Raw genomic sequence first — 17,418 nt, forward strand, 5'->3', positions numbered from 1 at the left:
CTTTGACTTCAGACTTGGCCTCCTCTTTCCCATCAGCCTCTTCTTTGGGTTTAGATTTGTCCTCCGCTTTCCCATCTGCCTCTCCCTGGGGTGCAGGTTTGCTCTCCTCTTTTTCATCCACCTCCTTCTTGGGGTCACATTTGGCTGCTTCATCATTCTCTGTCTTGGCCTCCTCTTCTCTATTTTCTTCCTTCTTGGGCTCGGCTCGTCCCGCTCCTGCAGAATCCTTGTCAGACGTCTTCTGGGCCATGTCTTTGGCTAACTCTTTCTCATTGGAACATCCATTCCCCACAGTTCCAGAAGCATCTGCTGTCTGGGCTGGGGGAGAGGGAGCGGTGCCATTTTGAAGGGGCTGCCCATTTTCCTGTTCCATCTCTAGAAGGAAACAATATACATCAGGATTTGGCTGCTTGCCAAGCTCTGCCACAGAGTAAAGAGAACAAATATTTATTAAGGACCTACTGTGTGTAAAACCCAGTGCAAAATGTTGGGAAAGATACAAAGTTTAAATAATAATAACTAACATTTATGTAGTCCTTTAAGGTTTGCCAAATGCTTCACAGGCAATTTTTTTATGATTTCATTTGATCTTTACAACAACTCAATGAGGGAAGTGCTAATATTTATCCCTTTTTACAGATAAGGAAACGGAGGCTGGGGAGGTTAAGTGACTTGCCCAGGGTCACACAGCTTCTGAGTGTCAGGCTGGCTTTGAACTCAGGATTTCTTCATTCTAAGTCTAGAACTTCAGTACCAGCACCATCTAGTTGCCTCAGAGGGATAAAGAAACAGTCCTTGCTTTTTCAGTGCTTACACCTTTGTAGGGGGAAATGATATAAACAGAAATAACCATAATGTAACAGTAACATATGATTGGTGCCCAAAAGAGGAGGTGTGGGGAGCTGTGGAGAGGTGGGAAGGTCCTCGGTGGCCATGGGGTCAAGGGCCACAACTGAATTGAGCTTTAAAGAAAGCTTTCACCAGGCAGAAAGGGAGAGGGAAGTGGGGTAGTGAGAAGACTGGAGTCCCAGGTCCTGAGTTGGAATCTCAGCAGTCTGCTTGCATGGAACAAGACATCCAATCCCTATGGGGATCAGTTTCCTCTTCTATAAAGGAAGGGAATCAAATAGTGGGTTGACTTCTGAGGTCCCTTTCAGCTCAAGATCTGTGACTCTATGAAGACATTCCAGGCATAGGGAACAGTTTGAGCAAAGGCCCTGAGAGAGGCAGGAAGGCACAGAGTATAGTCAGGAGATGGGTTTGTCAGGGGATCAAAGGATTTGGATCTGGAAGGGACCTCAGATCATCTAATCCAAGCCTCTAAATTTTGTAGATGAGGAAACACTGAATGCAGCTGGTGTATCAGGAGGAAGAATAACATGAAATCAAACTGGGAAGGCGAGTCAGGGCCAGTCTAGGTGTTTGTACAGGTCAATGTAGGCCAGGTGTGACTGGAAAAAAGCGGCTGGGGCTTTTAACTGATGCACGGGATGTGCTCTTTCAGTGTGAACCTGTGACTCACTGTATCACACACCTGTATTAGGGTTAAGTTTAGGCAAAAGGTTTAGTTTCCTTACTTTCTTTGTGGAGTAAAAACTAATATCCTTTAAAAGGGGATCTCCAGTAAGTAGCCCCCTTGAATTTTATGGTTGCCAAGAGCTTTACACAATTTTTACATAATAATTTGAATAATAATATTTGTTGTTCAGTCATTTCAGTCATATCCAACTCTTTGTGACCCAATTTGGGGTTTTCTTGGCAAAGATACTGGACTGGTTTGCCATTTCCTTCTCCAGGTCATTTTACAGATGAGGAAACTGAGGCAAAGAGGGTTAAGTGATTTGCCCAGGGTGCCATAGCTAGTAAGTGTCTCAGGCGGGATTTGAATGTAGGTCTTCCTGACTCCAGGTTCCATGCTCTAACCATGTAGTAAATTCTATATAATTGTTTATTCTTGTCCCTTCCCTTGTGAGAATCAAGTGGCATAATATATATGAAGTGTTGGATAAACCTTAAAGTGATATGCAGTTATCCCTTCCACATCTCAACTTTCCCCATAGAGGTTTCGATACATCAAGTGTTGGCATAAGAAATTAAATGGCAATGTGGGGGGAGTTTTGTGGTAGCTGCAGATGACATAGATAAAGTTTAGAAACGCAGAAATGCATGAAACAGATTGCAGTATTGTATAATATCAACATATTTTATCTTCTAATCCCATAATAATTCAGACTTCTTCACCAGGATAGAGGCTGGGCCAAAACAGATTTTTTTTTAGGACACCACGCCCTAAGCCCCTCAGTGTAGAAGAGATAATTGTATAATAATAATAACTAACATTTATATGGCACTCCCTGTGTGACAGGTACTGGGCCAAGTGCCTTACAATAATTATCTCATTTGATCCCCACAATGACCCTGAGAGGTGGGTGCCATGATTATCCCCATTTTACATTTGAGGAAACTGAGGCAAATGGGTTAAGTGACTTGTCCAGGTCATGTAGCTAGTGTTAGAGTCCAGATTTGAACTCAAGGTACATACACACATATACATATATACACATGTGTATATATGCGTATGTGTATATGTGTATATCCATGTGTACACACACACACACACACACACACACATACCTATTATTTTAGCTCTGTCCAACTTCCAGGGTTCTGGCCAGTGCTAATGAGGATCCCCTAATCAGACTTGCTGGACGCAGAGAGTTGGGGGAAATCGTATTCCTGTGTGAAAGGCACGAGCTTTCTTCCCTCAAGTTCTCCAGGCCTCACCCTAGCTGTGGGGTGAGGACAGAACATGGCAAGGTAAGAAATGCACACAATTAAGCTGGGTCCTACTTACTCACAGTGCCCTGAACATATACTCACTGTGCTGTCTATGCCTGGACGGATGCCGGGGACAGTTTCTCCATTCCCTTGCCCCTCTTGGGGGTCATGTTACAAAGAAAACAGGGTCCCTAGTGGTGACTCAGGCAGGAGGAGAAGCAGGCAATCCGTCACTGTTTAAAAATACTCCCTGACCTTTGCAAAGCTATCTTCTGAGCTGACAGCATGCTGGGCACCTGTATGCACGGATGGGTATGGGGTGGGAAACAGGAGAGAGGCAGATAGACGAATGAGGAATGGTCCCCACTGACGCTCTGGTCCTTGCATGGAGAATCACAGCACCAAAGATGCAGGGCTGGTTGAACCCTCTAATTTTACAGATGAGGAAACAGGCTCAGGAAGATGAACTAATTTGCCAACGTCATCTAGTGGGAGACCTGGGATTTGAATCCAGGTCCTCTCTTCTGAATCCAGACCTTTTCCTGCTTGCCTCCCGCCCATATAAGGATGAGGCCCATTACTTTTGGTTGCTTAGTAGCCAAAGGTGTTTCCAATCCTCTTGAAGGTGGTTTTGTGGGCCAGGTTGCATCCTATCTCTCTCTGGGGATATACCTTGTCCCTCTCCTCTCTAGCCCTCTACAGTTTACTCCACACTCCTTGCCCAGAGCCTAGTGCCTGGTCTGTTCTATGATGGGGGTTGCCAAATCTAGAAAGAGCCCTGAATTGGGAGTCAAGGGGTCTGAATGTTAGTTCCGGCTTTGGCACTAATTAGTGATGAAGTGTTGGCCATGTTATTTCCCCTATTAGAGCCTCTTTTTTCTCCATCTGCAAAACAAGTTGAACTTGATTATCGCTAAACCCAGGGTTTTTAACCTGGGGTTCATGATTCCCCACCTCCTCAATGGGGATCATGGATTTCACAGATCTGTAAAATTGGATGGGAAAAATATTACATCTTTATTTTCACTAATACTGGAACCAAAACAAGCATTTCCTTGAATTGTAAATGTAATCAAGAAACATCGTTCTGAGAAAAGTTCCCTAGGCTTCTCTAGACTGACAAAGGGGTCCATGATGCAAAAAATGTTTAAGAATTCCTGCTCTTGGGGTGGCTAGGTGGCGCAGCGAATAGAGCACTGGCCCTGAAGTCAGGAGGACCTGAGTTCAAATCCGACCTCAGACACTTAAAACTTACTAGCCTTGTGATCTTGGGCAAGTCACTTAACCCCAATTGCCCTGCCCTCCCTCCTCCAAAAAGAAAAAAAAAATGCTATGTTCACATCTTGTCTGGTTCTGATATTCTATAATTCTAAAGTTCCTTCCAAGTCTGTCATTCTGTTCTAAGCTCCCTCAAGGCTCAGTCATTCTCTCTTCTAAGGGTTTTCCTAGTTCTGACAGTCTATGTTCTAAGGGGTCCCTTCCAGGTCTGGAATTCTAACCTTCTACTTAGGGAGACACTACTATGTTCTAGGCATCATGAGAGCATATAGAAGAGTGTATGACAGGTTCTGCCCTCAAGGAGCTCCCAGTCTAGGTGGAAGATAAGACATATAAACAAAGCATAAGAGATAATATTCATTGATAAAAATTATTACATGCCATCCATAAGAAATCCATGAGCAATAAATCAATGGCTGGCATTTTCCCAGGATACACCTGTTTGGTGCATTTGCTCTTTTGTAATCCATCCATCTGTTCAACCCAGCCACGCTTGACCTTCTTGTCATTAACATGCATGCCACGTATACATTGCATACTCACATATATTCATCCATTTCCACCAATGATCTTCTGGAATCCCTCCGAAAGGAGACCCTGGGTTCTCTAAGCCTCTGCCAGCAGATTCCCTAGGCTCTATTGGGTTTATGGCACTATAGAATCTAAGTTTTGGAAAGATCAGGAATCCCCTTCTGCAATACCCCAAGGTTTTCTTGATGACCTCCAGTGGTAGGGAACTCACCACATCCCCTTCTCCTTTGGGACAGCTCTAAGTGGTAGGAGGTTTTTTTGTTCATTAAGCCAACGTCGGTTTTTTCATAACTTCTATGCACGAATTATTTCTGTCCTACCAGGACCAAGCAGACCAAGTTAAATCCTTCTTCTATGGGACAGCCCTACAGATACTTAAAGATGGCTGTCATGTCTCTACTGAACTAGCTCTTTTCCAAGCTAAATCTCCCCATCCTTGTTGATATGTTGTAATCTTCAAATGGTCAGATCTCCAGCCCCTTCAGCATCCTGGTTGCCCTCCTTTGGAAGCCCTCCAATTGGTCAATTACTTCTTAAAATGTGGTGCCCACAATTGAACACACCATTCTGTATGTGGTCGAACTAGGGCAGATGACAACAGGAGCTCTGTGTTCTGGACATTAGATCTCTCTTAATGTAGCCTAAGTTCGAGTTAGCTATTGTTGGCCACCATGTTGCAGTGTGGACTCACACTGAGCCTGTGGTGTATGGCCTATTTTGTATTAACCCCTGGCCAGCCGTGCCTCCCTCATTTTCAATTCATGGAGTTAATTTTTTAAATTCAAATATAGAATATTGTATTTATCTCAATTAAATTTTATCTTATTAAATTTAGCTCATGGTTCTAGTTCATCAAGTTTTTTTTTCCTCGACCCCACCATCCAATAGAGTGATTTGGACCTGGTAATCAGTCAATCCACAAATATTTATTAAGCACTGATTATATGCTAGATATTATACTAGGCAATGGAAATATAAGTACAAAGAATGAAACAATCCTGACTTTCAAAAGGCTTACATTCTGATAAAGACAAAAAGTACATATATAAATGTATATGATATGACATAAATATAAAGTTAATAAATACAAATATCAACAAAGTAGTTGAATACATGGTAATTAGAGACGGGTAGCTAGGTGATGCAATGGATAGAGTACTGAGCCTAGAATCAGGAAGACTCATTTTTATGAGTTCAAATCTAGCCTCAGACACTTACTGGCTGTGTGACCCTGGGCAAGTCACTTTATCCTATTTGCCTTAGTTCCTCATCTGCAAAATGACCTGGAGAAGGCAATGGCAAACCACTCCAGTGTCTTTGCCTAGAAAACCCCAAATGGGGTCATGGAGAGTCAGACACGCTTAAAATAACTCAACAACAAAATCATCAATTGTGGGGGGGGGGAGACTCTGTGTATCTGCTCTCTGGGGACCAGCCCAGCTAAGAATAAAGAGGATCACCATCAAGTTGTCTACAGGTTCATTGATTTTTGACCACCATAACTCTCAAGGATCATCTTACAAGTCATGGAGGGCCACAAGCTACAAGCTCCTCCAAAGAAAGGAGTATTCACAGGAATGAAACTGGACATCCAAAAAAGAAAAAAAAGAAAAGAAACTGGAAATCCTTGGGGGATTGCTGAAGTGGTATACGCACACAGAGAGACATAGTACACCGACACCAATACATCCTTCCCCATGCCAATTCACAGCCCCACATTTAGTGAACTTCCTTCCTCATCCTTCCCAGCTCTGACCACAGATTGACAACGATCATGAGGTAGCCCAAGACTGCAGGATGTATCCAGGATGCCTGGACAAAGCATCCACATGCATGGTGAGGATCCAATGCCCCCTTGTGATCTCCCCTTCCCTGTAACTTCAATTCCCTGAGCTCCTTCCATCTCTCCAGGCCAGGATAAGATATAGGGTTGGCAGCTGAGCCTAGATCTGGGAATAAGAGGCTAGAGATGATTTCCTATCTTTTTTCCTTCCCTGGATCCTTTGTATTTCAGCTACACATCCTTGATATCAACTACCTCTCATCCAGTTTTCGCTTCCTTGAAAGAAGCCAGGGGGAGTGAAAATTCCAAGAATCTCTGGCTTTCCAAACTAGCCTAGGCCATCCCTAAGGGTGCCAAACATGTGGTTGGGGTGCCAACTCCCTCTTCATCTGGAGAAGCCTCCCAGCTGGAGGCTATCTCTTTTTGACCCACAGATGAGTTCTCTTCAAGGATTTTCAATGGGCAGACAGTCATGTGAGACTGAAGGGCTTTCTGCTTAACTGCTAAGTCCTCTAGATGTCTAGCCCTTAGGGAACACCACTGAATCTGGAGTCTGAGGAATGGGGTACTGATAGTCCCAGCCTTACCAACGATTAGGCACATGACTTTGGAACATTCACTTCCTCTCTGTAGACCTCAGTTTTCCCTACCATAAAATAGGAGACTTGACTAGATAATCTTTGAGGTCCCTTCCATGAATCTATGAGCTTATGACCAAGTCTGTCCTGTTTCCAGATCGAACCTCTGGATGTTGGGAGATGACAAGAGATTGAAGTGGGGGAGGCAGGAAGAGAAGGATAGAGCTGGGGGGGGGAGCTGTGCCTCCTACCTGCTGCTGCCCTAGTATGTGCCTCTGTCTGCTTCTTCTTTCCTCCAGCTGTTCTGACTCACTCCCTTCTTTTTAAGCCCATGCTGTTTCTTGCCTTTAACTCCGGCGGAGGAGCCCACCTCCTTACTCCTCCGTCATCCTCCCCCCAGGACTCCAGCCAGCCAAGGCTCATTGTTTATGGTTCGGTTGGTACAACACCCGTCTGGGCTTAGAGGCTCATATTTCTAAGAAGAGACTGACAGGTGGCATCTCTCAATCTCCCCTCCCCCTCCTTCAGGCAGCCCCTGCCCTCTACTCACCTTTCTACTAGTTCCTCAAACCTAGAGCCTCTAACTCCACTCCACCCCCTGGGATGTCAAGTCCTGACCCACCCCTCCAGGAGGTAAACAGAATCAGAAGCACAGCTGCTCTGGATTCTGCAGGGAAGTCCCTCTTGTTTTCCATCAAATCTTCTGTAGGATCCTGCCCATCCTGAGAAACTCCTGACTTTTCTTTCCAGCACAGACACTTCCTAAGTTTCCCTGATTATCCCTTTCCCTCCCCAGAGAGAGGCAGCTGCACGAGGGCAGATTAGGGAAGGGAGTTAAAAGCATGAACATTGCTGCCAGCTTCGGGGATCACGTCCTGGGAAATGATGGATGATATTAATAGTAACTGACATTTACATAATGCTTTGTGGTTTATGACATGCTTTATATATTCCCTGATTTGATCCTCGAAACCCTCCGATTAGGTAGGTAGAACAGGTATTGGTATCCTCATTTTACAGATGGAGAAACTGAGACTCAGTAAGGTATAATGTCACAGAACCACCGAGGCTCAGAAGTGAAAGGGAAATGAGAAGGTCTTCTTGTCCAATCCGTGCCATTAGGGTTAGGGTTCCTAATGGTCAGATTCCTAATGATTCTTTTGTTTGGCACGTAAAGTCCTTTACAGTCTGGGGAGTCTATTCAGTATTAGTACATATCACTCTTCCACATATACTCTACCAGAGGTGTGGAATCTGTGGCTTTGAGGCCATATGTGGCCCTCTAGGTCCTCAAGTGTGGCTCTTTGACTGAATCCAAACTTCACAGAACACATCCTCTTAATAAAAGGATTTGTTATGTAATGCCTGGACTCAGTCAAAAGGCCACATCCAGGGGCCTAGAAGGCCACACCCAAGGACCCAGAAGGCCACATGTGGCCTCCAGGTGAGATGGCAGGTTCCCTGCTTTAATGTTCATCTCTTACCACTGTGCCTTTATATAAGCTGTTGCCCCTGCCTGGAATGCCTCTCCCCTTAATTTTTTTTTTTAAAGCAATTGGGGTTAAGTAACTTGCCCAAGGTTATACAGCCAGTTTTTTTTTTGTGTGTGTGTGTGTGGGGGGGAGGGGGGGTGTTAAGTATCTGAGGCCAGAACCGATCCTGGGTCCTCCCGACTCCAGGCCAGCATTCTTACTCACTATACCACCTAGCCGCCCCTCTCCCCTTCATTTTTACCCCTTGGAGCACTAACTCCCTTCAAGGCTCTGATCAAGTGCCCTGCCATCAGGAGACCATTCCAGATCCCTGAAATCATTTTCATCATTTATTTTTTATATACCCTGTATTTACTTATCAGTGAAACTGTAATCTCCTTAAGGTCTGGGACTGTCTTCCTTTTATCTTTGCATTCTCAGTGCCTCTCTCTAACAGTACCTGCCTGGCACATAGTAGGAGCTGAAGAGATTGATTGATTGGCCATAGGAAGGCCCTTTCTGCTTTTTTATCCTCACAACTGTTCTTCAGGTGTCTTTTGATGATCTCCATTGATGAGCAACTCACCGTTTCCTGGGGCTACCCAATACACTTCTGGACAAATCTTTTATTAGAAAGTTTTCCTTATTTTGAGCTGAAACATCTTCACCTTCAGCCTCTTCTTGGCTCTGCCCTCTGGGGGTTGATCAGAAAAAATCTAGTCCTATATACTTGAAGGTTACCATGTCCCTCCTGAGTCTTTTCTTCTTCAAGTTCTGGTTGTGTAGTTGGTTTTCAGTCATGCCCTACTCTTCACAACCCTGTTTGGGGTTTTCTTGGCAAAGATTCTGGAGTGGTTTGTCATTTCCTTCTCCAGTTCATTTGACAAATGAGGAAACTGAGGCCAACTGGTGCAGGGCCACACATTAATAAGCATTTGAGGCAGGATTTGAACTCAGAAAGAGGAGTCCTTTTGACTCCAAGCCCCACCTGCTCTTTGAAGGCAGATTCAGCTTTTTGTTTATGTTGTTGTAATCCAAAGTGCCTGGCACACAGTAGGTACTTTAAAATTCCTGTGGAATTTCAGTTAATTTGTTGAAAAACATATCAGCATCCTGCTTTTCCTCCAACTTGGAAAAATCCTCCCTAAAATGTGACTTTCCCAAGGCTACATAGCTAGGGGGTAGTGGATCCAAGATCCAAGCTCAGATCTTCTTTGTGAAGAAACCCAGTGGGCCCCTTCCCACTGCATCAAAGGGGGGTAAGAGAATGGGGGAGGAAGAGAAGGCAGCTTTGTTGGCTGGTAAGTTGACTTCCATGCCCCTTGCCAGCTCTACTGCTGTCCAGCTTCTCTGAACAGAAGACCAGAAGACTAGACATTTCTTCATGCCCTTGTCCCCAGTATCATCATTTGCATTTTATAGGTGAGGAAGAGAGGTGTCATGGCAGAGTATGGAATGTGTTGAACTGGGAGTCAAAGACCCTGGTTCAAACCCTGCTTCTGACATTCATTAGCTGGATGACCAGAGAAATGCCATTCCACCTCTCAACTTCAAGTTAACTCTCCAAAATGATGAATTACAGATGAGTGATCTGGGTAGGTGAAGGGCATTCCCACAGCTCTGTGGCATATTGACAGCTGAGGAAACTGAGGCTCCAAAAGTTAAATGATTACTTTGAGGTCACACAATTGATGTGTTTGAACTGAAGCTTCCTGCTCCCAAATCCTGTTGTCTTGATTCTGCTTGGCTCCCAGACAGAAAGCTCTTCCATGTGTCCCAAACTTGCCTGCTGTCATTTAATACCATCCCCTCTTGTTCTGTCCTTATTGGAGATGGAAAGCAGCTGGTTACCATCTTCCCTTCTAAAACCCAGTGATATCCACTTATTAAACCTCCCCAGCTTTCTCATCTTCTGGCTAAATACAATAGTTCCTTTGGAGTCTGATTCCTCAATCTTTTCATCACCTTAATGGTTTTTTTTTTCTAGATCTTCTCCAATTTCTCCCTATGCTCTTTAAAATTCAGGGAGCCTGTGAGGGCTAGATAAAAGTCTGGGGGAGGAAGCTTGACAGTGTTACTCCGATCTTGGATAACTGTGTCCAGGCTCCTTTTCTCTTCTTGTGCCTGGGTTTTCTCCATCTAGGAGAGAACAATACTGACCCCTGGTGAAATACAATGATAAAACTCTCTTCCATGAAGGAAGGAGAGAGAAGATGGAAGAAACTTTGGCATAGCCAGGTTGGGAAAATGGGGTGGGCAGAATCTGGACAAAGCACAGGAGCAAGTGACTGCCTGAGGGGACGTCTGGGGTGGAAACTGGAGGAGGAGGAGGAGGAAGAGGAGGAGGAGGAGGACGAGGGAAGAGCATTGGGTTCACAACTGGAGGACATTAGCTTTGCAGCCTCTAGCAAGTCTGCTACTCTCTCTGAGTATCGATTTCCTCCCCTGTGAGATCAGGGGAGTGGGCTAAATCATTTCCTCAGTCTCCTCCTCCTCCTCCTCCTCTTCCTCTAGATCTATGAATTCTGTCAGTGAAATAAGAGCTGCTGGGGTTAAATATATTTCTATCTAAAAAAACCAGCCAAGAGATGGAAGGAGGAAATTTGGGGGACACATATCATCTCCTTTGTGAACCTTTCAGAAATGGGGCAGCAAGAGAGGGTCAATAGGCCTAGCCTGACTATGAATTCACATTATAAACCATCCAAACTCACTATCAGCCTATTGGAACTGTGGAATTTGAAGCCTGAAGGAACCTGAAGTGATTGTCTGGTCCAACCTGTTGATTTTACACATAATGAAACTGATGCATAAAGAGGTAAAATGATTTGTCCAGGAGCACACTACAGATGATGGCAGAACTAGAACCAGCACTCAGGTGGAACCTTGTGGCTGAGTCAAAAGGAAGCTATGGTGGGGAGGATGTAGAAACTTGCAAATAGCTTCCCTATGTACTGGGAGAACAGAAAGGGAGAGGGAGAGGGAGAGTGGAGGTAAATTGTCTCACATAAAAGAGAGGAGAAAGAGCTTTTACAGTGGAGGGGAAGAGGGGGGAGTGAGGGCGAGTGAACTTTACTCAGTAACACACACACTCAATTGGGCATACAAATCTCTGTTACCCTAAGAGAAAGTGGGGGGGATGGGGATCAGAGAAGGCGGGTGATATAAGGGAGGGCAGATTGGGGGAGAGGAGAGTCAAGGGCAAAACACTTCTGAGGAGGGACGGGGAGAAAGGAGAGAGAGAACAGAATAAATGGGGAGGGGAGAATAGGTGGTTTTTCACAACATGACTATCATGGAAATGCTTTGCATGACTACACAGGTATAACCTATATCAAATCGCTTGCCTTCTCAATGAGGGGGGTGGGGAGGGAAGAAGGGAGAGAATTTGGAACTCAAAGTTTTAAAAATGAATGTTAAAAAATTGTTTTTACATGTCACTGGAGAAATTAAATACTAAATAAAAATTAAAAAACACTAAAAGAAGTTTCCCTTCCCTTCTCTTTTCTTCCCTTCCTTTCCCTTTCCTTGTCTTCTTTTCTTCCCTTCTTTCCTTTGCCTTCCCTCCCCTCCCTTTCCATTCCCTTCCTTTGCCTTCTCTTTTCTTCCCTTCCTTTCCCTCCCCTCCCTTTGTTCCCTTTCCTTGTCTTCCCTTCCCTTTCCTCTCCTCCCCTCCCCTCTCCTCTCCTTTCCTTTCCTTTCCCTCCCTTTCCATTCCCTTCCCTTGCTTTCTCTTTTCTTCCCTTCCCCTCCTCCATTTGTCCATCCACCAAAAAGCATTTATAAAGGACCTACTATGTACCAAGAACTGTGCTAGGTCCTAGAAAGACAAAGAAAAGAAAGAACAAAGGAAACAGTTCCTGTGTTCAAAGAGCTTACATTGTATCAGCAGAGACCTTTGCCACATGTACACATCAAAGTTTCCAATTCTAACCTTTCAAATACTCTTTGGAGAAACTAATACCTGATCTGCCTTCTTTATTAGGTAGTTGTCAGGAGCTAAGTAAGGCACATTTAGTGCTATGACTATCAGCTCTTAATGTCCAGTATCTCCCAGGTGGTTTGGCCAGTCAGTTTCCCCCATAGGGTAAAAGTCTATGGGGAAGCAGTAATGGCCCTGGTGATGAAGTAGTGTGGAATAGTGGGCAGAGAGGCTTCTGTCAGAGGATTTGGGTTTGAATCCTAGCTGAGGAGTGACACAATTACAGAAACTCAGAGTTGAAGGCTATGTGATCCAACAGGAACCAGGGTCCTTTTGACAACCCTCTGACAAGTGGTCATTCAGCCTTTTTGTGTGAAGACCTCCTGTGAGGAAAAGCCTCCTATCACCCCAGCCAGCCAGCCAATAAGCATTTATTGGGCACCTACTAGGTGCCAGGCTAGGCTAGATGGCGCAGTGGATAGAGGGAAGACCCTAGTTCACATGTGGCCTCAAACCCTCCCAAGCTATGTGACCCTGGCCAAGTCATTTAACCTCTGTTTGCCTAAAGAAAGAAATGGCAAATCACTCCAGTATCTTTGCCAAGAAATCCCTAATTGAGTCACGAAGAGTCAGATGGGGCTGCACAAACAAGAACTGTGCCAGGTGCTGCCATCTACTCCTCTACAGGCCGGCAGAATCGATACTAAAATATTTATTTACAGTCAGTCTAAATCTGTTTCTGCCCCTTGGGACTTCTGCCCCCAGCTCTGCTCCCTCTGTGCTGGGTGTGTGACCTCGCTGGAGCTAAGCTCCTCGGGGGTAAAAGGAGGCAGGGGAAGAGGCTCCCGGGGACATCTCCCTCTCCTTTCCTTCGGGCCGGACCGCTTCTGCCAGGGGTCCAGCTCCCGCGGGGATCTTCTATTTAGAGCCGGGAGGTGAGGGAGCCACGCGGCGGGAGAAGGCACCCCGGGGGGCGGACGAGGTTAGCCGGGGTGCGAGCCCAGGGCCGCGCACTGCACTGACCACGCTGCCGCGGCCCCACAGCCCTGCCTCCAGGACACGTGCGCACACACACAGCCGGGCCCCCGGCCGGCCTGTCCGCGGGGCACTAGGGGGGGAAGGGCGGGGCGCAGCTTTTCTTTCTGGGGGTGACCTGTAACGTCACACTAGCGGGGAGAGGAGCGCTGCACGTGGAGTCGGGAGATGGGAGTTTCAGCTCTGCCTCTGACGCCCCGCGAGCCTCTTCACCCCCTCAGTTTCTGCATCTGTAAAATGGGTATGGGGACGATCCGCTCCCCAGCGGACCTCGGCTCTTCCAAGTCCCCGGCGCTTGGCCTGACACCCAGCAGGACATTAATAAATGCTTGTGCAGCACAGGCAACTACGGGGGCGAAACCGCCGCGGCGTGCACGGCTGCGAGGGGGCCGGACCCGGGCTCTCCTCCGTCCAGTCCCCGCCTCCGAGCACGGTCCGCTTCTGGGCTCGGCCCTCCCAGTCGGGAGCCCCGCCCCAGACAGGCCCTCTGTGACGTCACAAAGGGCTCTCCAGCGCGACTCTCCCGCCTCCAGCCCTTCTCCCTCTCCTTCCGCCCGCCTTCCCTCTCTATGGTCGCGGCCCTAGTCTTCCTAGAGCGGCCCCGGCCCTACCCGCCTCCGTCCTGGGGCGGGACTTCCTGTTTCCCGGGAAGTGGACCAGGACTTTGGCTGCCGCGGTCCCACGCTTCACCTAGGTGAGTCAGTGTTGTTCCCGGGGGTGCCTGTGGTTCTCCGGGCGGGAGTGTATGGAGGGTTCCCGAACGTTTAGGTCCCCTGTGTGTGCCCTTCGTCCCCGAACGGCCCCTTTCGCTTGGGGGCGGGGCGCAGACGGGAGGGGGTTGCAATGTCATGACACTAACCGTGTGACCCCTGACCCACTCCCAGCGTAACCTCTGACCCTTGACCCTCATTCCTCGACTACTCACTGGGGAACACCTCCTGTTGAGCTTCCGTCCCGTCACCCAGCCCTAATTGTGACACCTGACCCCCGTTCACCACCGACCCCCCCCCCCCGTCAGAGGTCCCAGCCCCTCCCCCTTTAGAGGTTGTGTGACCTCCCGCTTTGTTCTTAGGGTCAAGTCCGCGGCTGGAAGGTACAGATGAGGAAACTGAGGCCGGCCGAGGACGAGTGACGTGCCCGAGGACGCCGCGAGGTGGAGGCCCTGCGCGCGGGGTACCACGGGCTGGAGAAGGGCCAAGCCGGTAGGCACGTAGAGGTCACGTTCGGCTTCCGGCCCCGGGGCTGCCCCGGCCCGCGGGTGCGCACGGCCTCGGCAGGGGGCCCATCAGACCTTATAATCCGGGTCCGGGCAGGCAGCGCTTATCGAGCTCTGGCCGTGGTCAGCACCCCGCCGAGCCATCAAACAGGAGATGCGCAGAGGGAGGCAGCAGCTCGTCCAGCCCTTCCGAGGCCTGGAGAGAAGGGGAGGCTTAGCAGCGGCCCCCTTGCCGGGCCTTGTTCACAGCGCTCCGTCTCTTCCCATTTCTGCGCCCCGTGTTTGTGGCGCTTCCCCCCCCCCCCCCACCTCTGCTCCCTAGGAGCCTGTCCGGTGCCCCTCACCTCCGGCCACCTCCAGGTTGCCCTTGGCGTCACACGATGGTCTGCATGTCGTTTCCTCCTGTCATTATGAGGGCCGTAGGACGGGCCCGCTCTCTTTTTTCTCTCTGCTCTTAGCACGGGGCCTGGCGTGTTCGCAGTAAGTTCCTAATCAGTGTTTGGTGACTTAACTTGATATCCCCTACCAGAGCTTGTCCTCTGCTGGGACACATTTGGGAACCCCAGGGCCCAGAGGCATTGAAGGAAGACAGGCTGTCCAAGAAATCGGAGTAGTAGGAACCCAGCGCCAGACTGCCTGGGGAGGACAAAACCAGGCTTGCTACATGCGAATGACTCATTCCTTTGTTGGCCATGGAATGGTGACCTTTTCAGCCATAGATGAAGATTATCTCCTGTGGTGTGAAGGGGTTGCAATAGATGGAATTCATCGATGAAATATCAGAGTTCCCTTCTGCTGGTGTGTGGCAATGGTGTCAGTTACATTTTAATCTGGTTCCCGTGGGAGTTTGACCCTTATTTCTCATAGAGAATTATAAGCTCTGGTAGGTCCCTCCAGTTTGGAAAGATGGATTCATGACAAATTGTCTGCTTGTTGATTAACTTGTCAGAAGGCCCGCCTAGTTAGGTTGATGAAAGGGTCATCATAGAAGCTTGGCCAGAATTTTTCTAGACATGTCAGCCTGTGAAACCGTTTTCTTAAGGCAAGAAATCATTGAGATCTGTGTGGTTAGGATAGTATCCATATTGATGAAATTATGGCTCTGTTCACTAAGAATAGTAATAATTATACAGTAGCGCCCCCTTTTTGTAGCGTTTGACCATTTATAAAGAAGTTTCCTCTTTAGAGCCTTGTTATGTCCCTTTCACAATCACAGACAGAAGAGGTTAAGTTATATGCCAGGAAGGGCCAAGGTTGTGTTTAAAACCCAATGCCTCGGACTCTGAGTGAACTGTATTCTTCATGTTGCAGCAATTCCTAGCAGACTTTAAACTGGGGTAGAAGATGGAGGGAGATGGGGAACAAAGAAGGCTACCATCTCATCTCAGGGTGAGATCTCCTAGAGGGTGAATGGGCGCTGACAAGTTCCATCTGTCTTCCTCCCAGCACCCTAGGACCGAGGAAGCCAGGAACCACTGTGGTGTGAGTGACTGTGATGGATCCAGTCAGAGCCCAGCAGCTGGCAGCAGAGCTGGAGGTGGAGATGATGGCAGACATGTACAACAGGTACTGAGAGGTTCTCCTCTCTGGCACAAATGCAGCAGTCGCCTCGTTCTTATTAGTATTTACTAGATTTCAGAGACAAACCATTGCATTCCCTTGTGTGCTCCCATCAGAAGAAAGAAACCTGTCTGCTGTATGGTGTGAGCAGATGCAAATTGTTTGTTGCATCTCAGTGCCCTAGTCTGTAGGGAGGGTAGGTACCGCTCTCCCTTCTGCTTCCATATCTGTTCCCAGGCTTGTTTTAACTTAAATCTGAATAAAGTCAATCCTAGTTAGAATAAACACACAAAACCTAAATCAAATCCCCCACAATGCATGGGGAACATATTTGGGATAAAAGCTTTGCAAATCAGTAAATGCATCCACAATTGGTGTATATACATTATATACATACATATATATATTAACGTTTCTTTAAAGGCCCAGTTGGTTGATAACACCATAGACTGTAAACATTTCCTAGAGCCTGAGGTAGCACCACGGCTTTGGGTTTGGGCAGAAGGGAAGGGAAGAATGGGATAGAATTCAGGGTGTGTGTGATGATGTGATGTGTGGGGGTGGGGTTTGACTCTTGTTTTTTGTTTGGGGGGAAAGGTGAAAAGTTCAGGTTTGAAACTGCAGTTGAGTGGTCTATACTTGCTGGGTGCTCAGTTCCCTGGCCTTGCCAGAGGCTAGAATGGAGTTGTGGGTGGGGCCTCCACCAAGTGGATTGAGGGCTCTTGAGGTGCTGCAGGATGTTGAATGGACTGTGACTTTTCCCAGGATGACCAGTGCATGCCACCGGAAGTGTGTCCCTCCCCATTACAAAGAAGCCGAACTTTCCAAAGGGGAATCTGTGTGTCTGGATCGATGTGTCTCCAAGTACTTGGACATTCATGAGCGAATGGGCAAAAAGCTGACCGAGCTGTCCATGCAGGATGAAGAGCTGATGAAGAGGATGCAGCAGGGCTCAGGGCCTGCGTGAAGGCCTCGAGACTGAGCAGCCAGCCCTGACCCTTGTGCACTTGTCAATAAAATTGTTGGTGATTGTACCTTGTGTCTTTCTGCTCTCCTCCGAGAGGCCGCTGTGGCCCAGGGCTCACGGGGAACTGGCTGTGGGCCCTCTCCGGAGGCATCGAGGAACGGCGAAGTGTCCCGAGTGTGATCACCAGGTAATTGTGGGGGAAGTAAAATGGAAGAGCTGGTTTGGAGAGAAGAATGTAGAGAGTGCACGGCCAGGCTTCCTCTAGGCATTCCATTCCCATCTCACTGTCATGGATGGA

General features: G+C 47.6%; 2 protein-coding genes across 4 annotated transcripts in view; one reads left to right on the forward strand and one right to left on the reverse strand.

Moving 5' to 3' along the window:
- SMTNL1 (smoothelin like 1) overlaps nt 1-2,874 on the reverse strand; it is a 9,318-nt gene extending 6,444 nt beyond the window's left edge. Inside the window, 3 exon segments of the mRNA XM_069107695.1 lie at nt 1-3; nt 5-375; nt 2,635-2,874. The exon segment at nt 1-3 is cut by the window's left edge and continues 186 nt beyond it. Coding sequence (XP_068963796.1) covers nt 1-3; nt 5-373 — 372 coding nt within the window. The 5' untranslated portion in view covers nt 374-375; nt 2,635-2,874.
- Nucleotides 2,875-13,930: 11,056 nt separating this feature from the next.
- Nucleotides 13,931-17,187, forward strand: TIMM10 (translocase of inner mitochondrial membrane 10). 3 transcript variants are annotated; one of them, XM_069107698.1, is made up of 4 exons: nt 13,931-14,071; nt 14,450-14,583; nt 16,040-16,159; nt 16,919-17,187. In XM_069107698.1, the coding sequence occupies exons 3-4, from the start codon at nt 16,089-16,091 to the stop codon at nt 17,118-17,120; spliced, it is 273 nt and encodes a 90-aa protein (XP_068963799.1). In that variant the 5' UTR covers nt 13,931-14,071; nt 14,450-14,583; nt 16,040-16,088; the 3' UTR covers nt 17,121-17,187. The 3 variants fall into 3 exon arrangements, with proteins under 3 accessions (XP_068963799.1, XP_068963798.1, XP_068963800.1); XM_069107697.1 differs by having other exon boundaries at nt 14,450-14,579; XM_069107699.1 differs by lacking the exons at nt 13,931-14,071; nt 14,450-14,583 and adding an exon at nt 15,146-15,391.
- The last annotated feature ends 231 nt before the right edge of the window (nt 17,188-17,418 follow it).

Source organism: Petaurus breviceps, unplaced genomic scaffold, assembly GCF_028583685.1.
Source record: "Petaurus breviceps papuanus isolate PSGF00001 unplaced genomic scaffold, PetGlider_PUasm1.0 90195, whole genome shotgun sequence".
In the NCBI taxonomy this organism is placed as follows: domain Eukaryota; kingdom Metazoa; phylum Chordata; class Mammalia; order Diprotodontia; family Petauridae; genus Petaurus; species Petaurus breviceps.

Excerpts from the sequence above, each read along its gene's own strand:
- TIMM10 (XM_069107698.1), top strand. The coding sequence starts at position 16,089 with ATGGATCCAGTCAGAGCCCAGCAGCTGGCAGCAGAGCTGGAGGTGGAG. Across the intron at positions 16,160-16,918 it reads ATGGCAGACATGTACAACAG|GATGACCAGTGCATGCCACC; the intron begins GTACTGAGAGGT and ends GACTTTTCCCAG.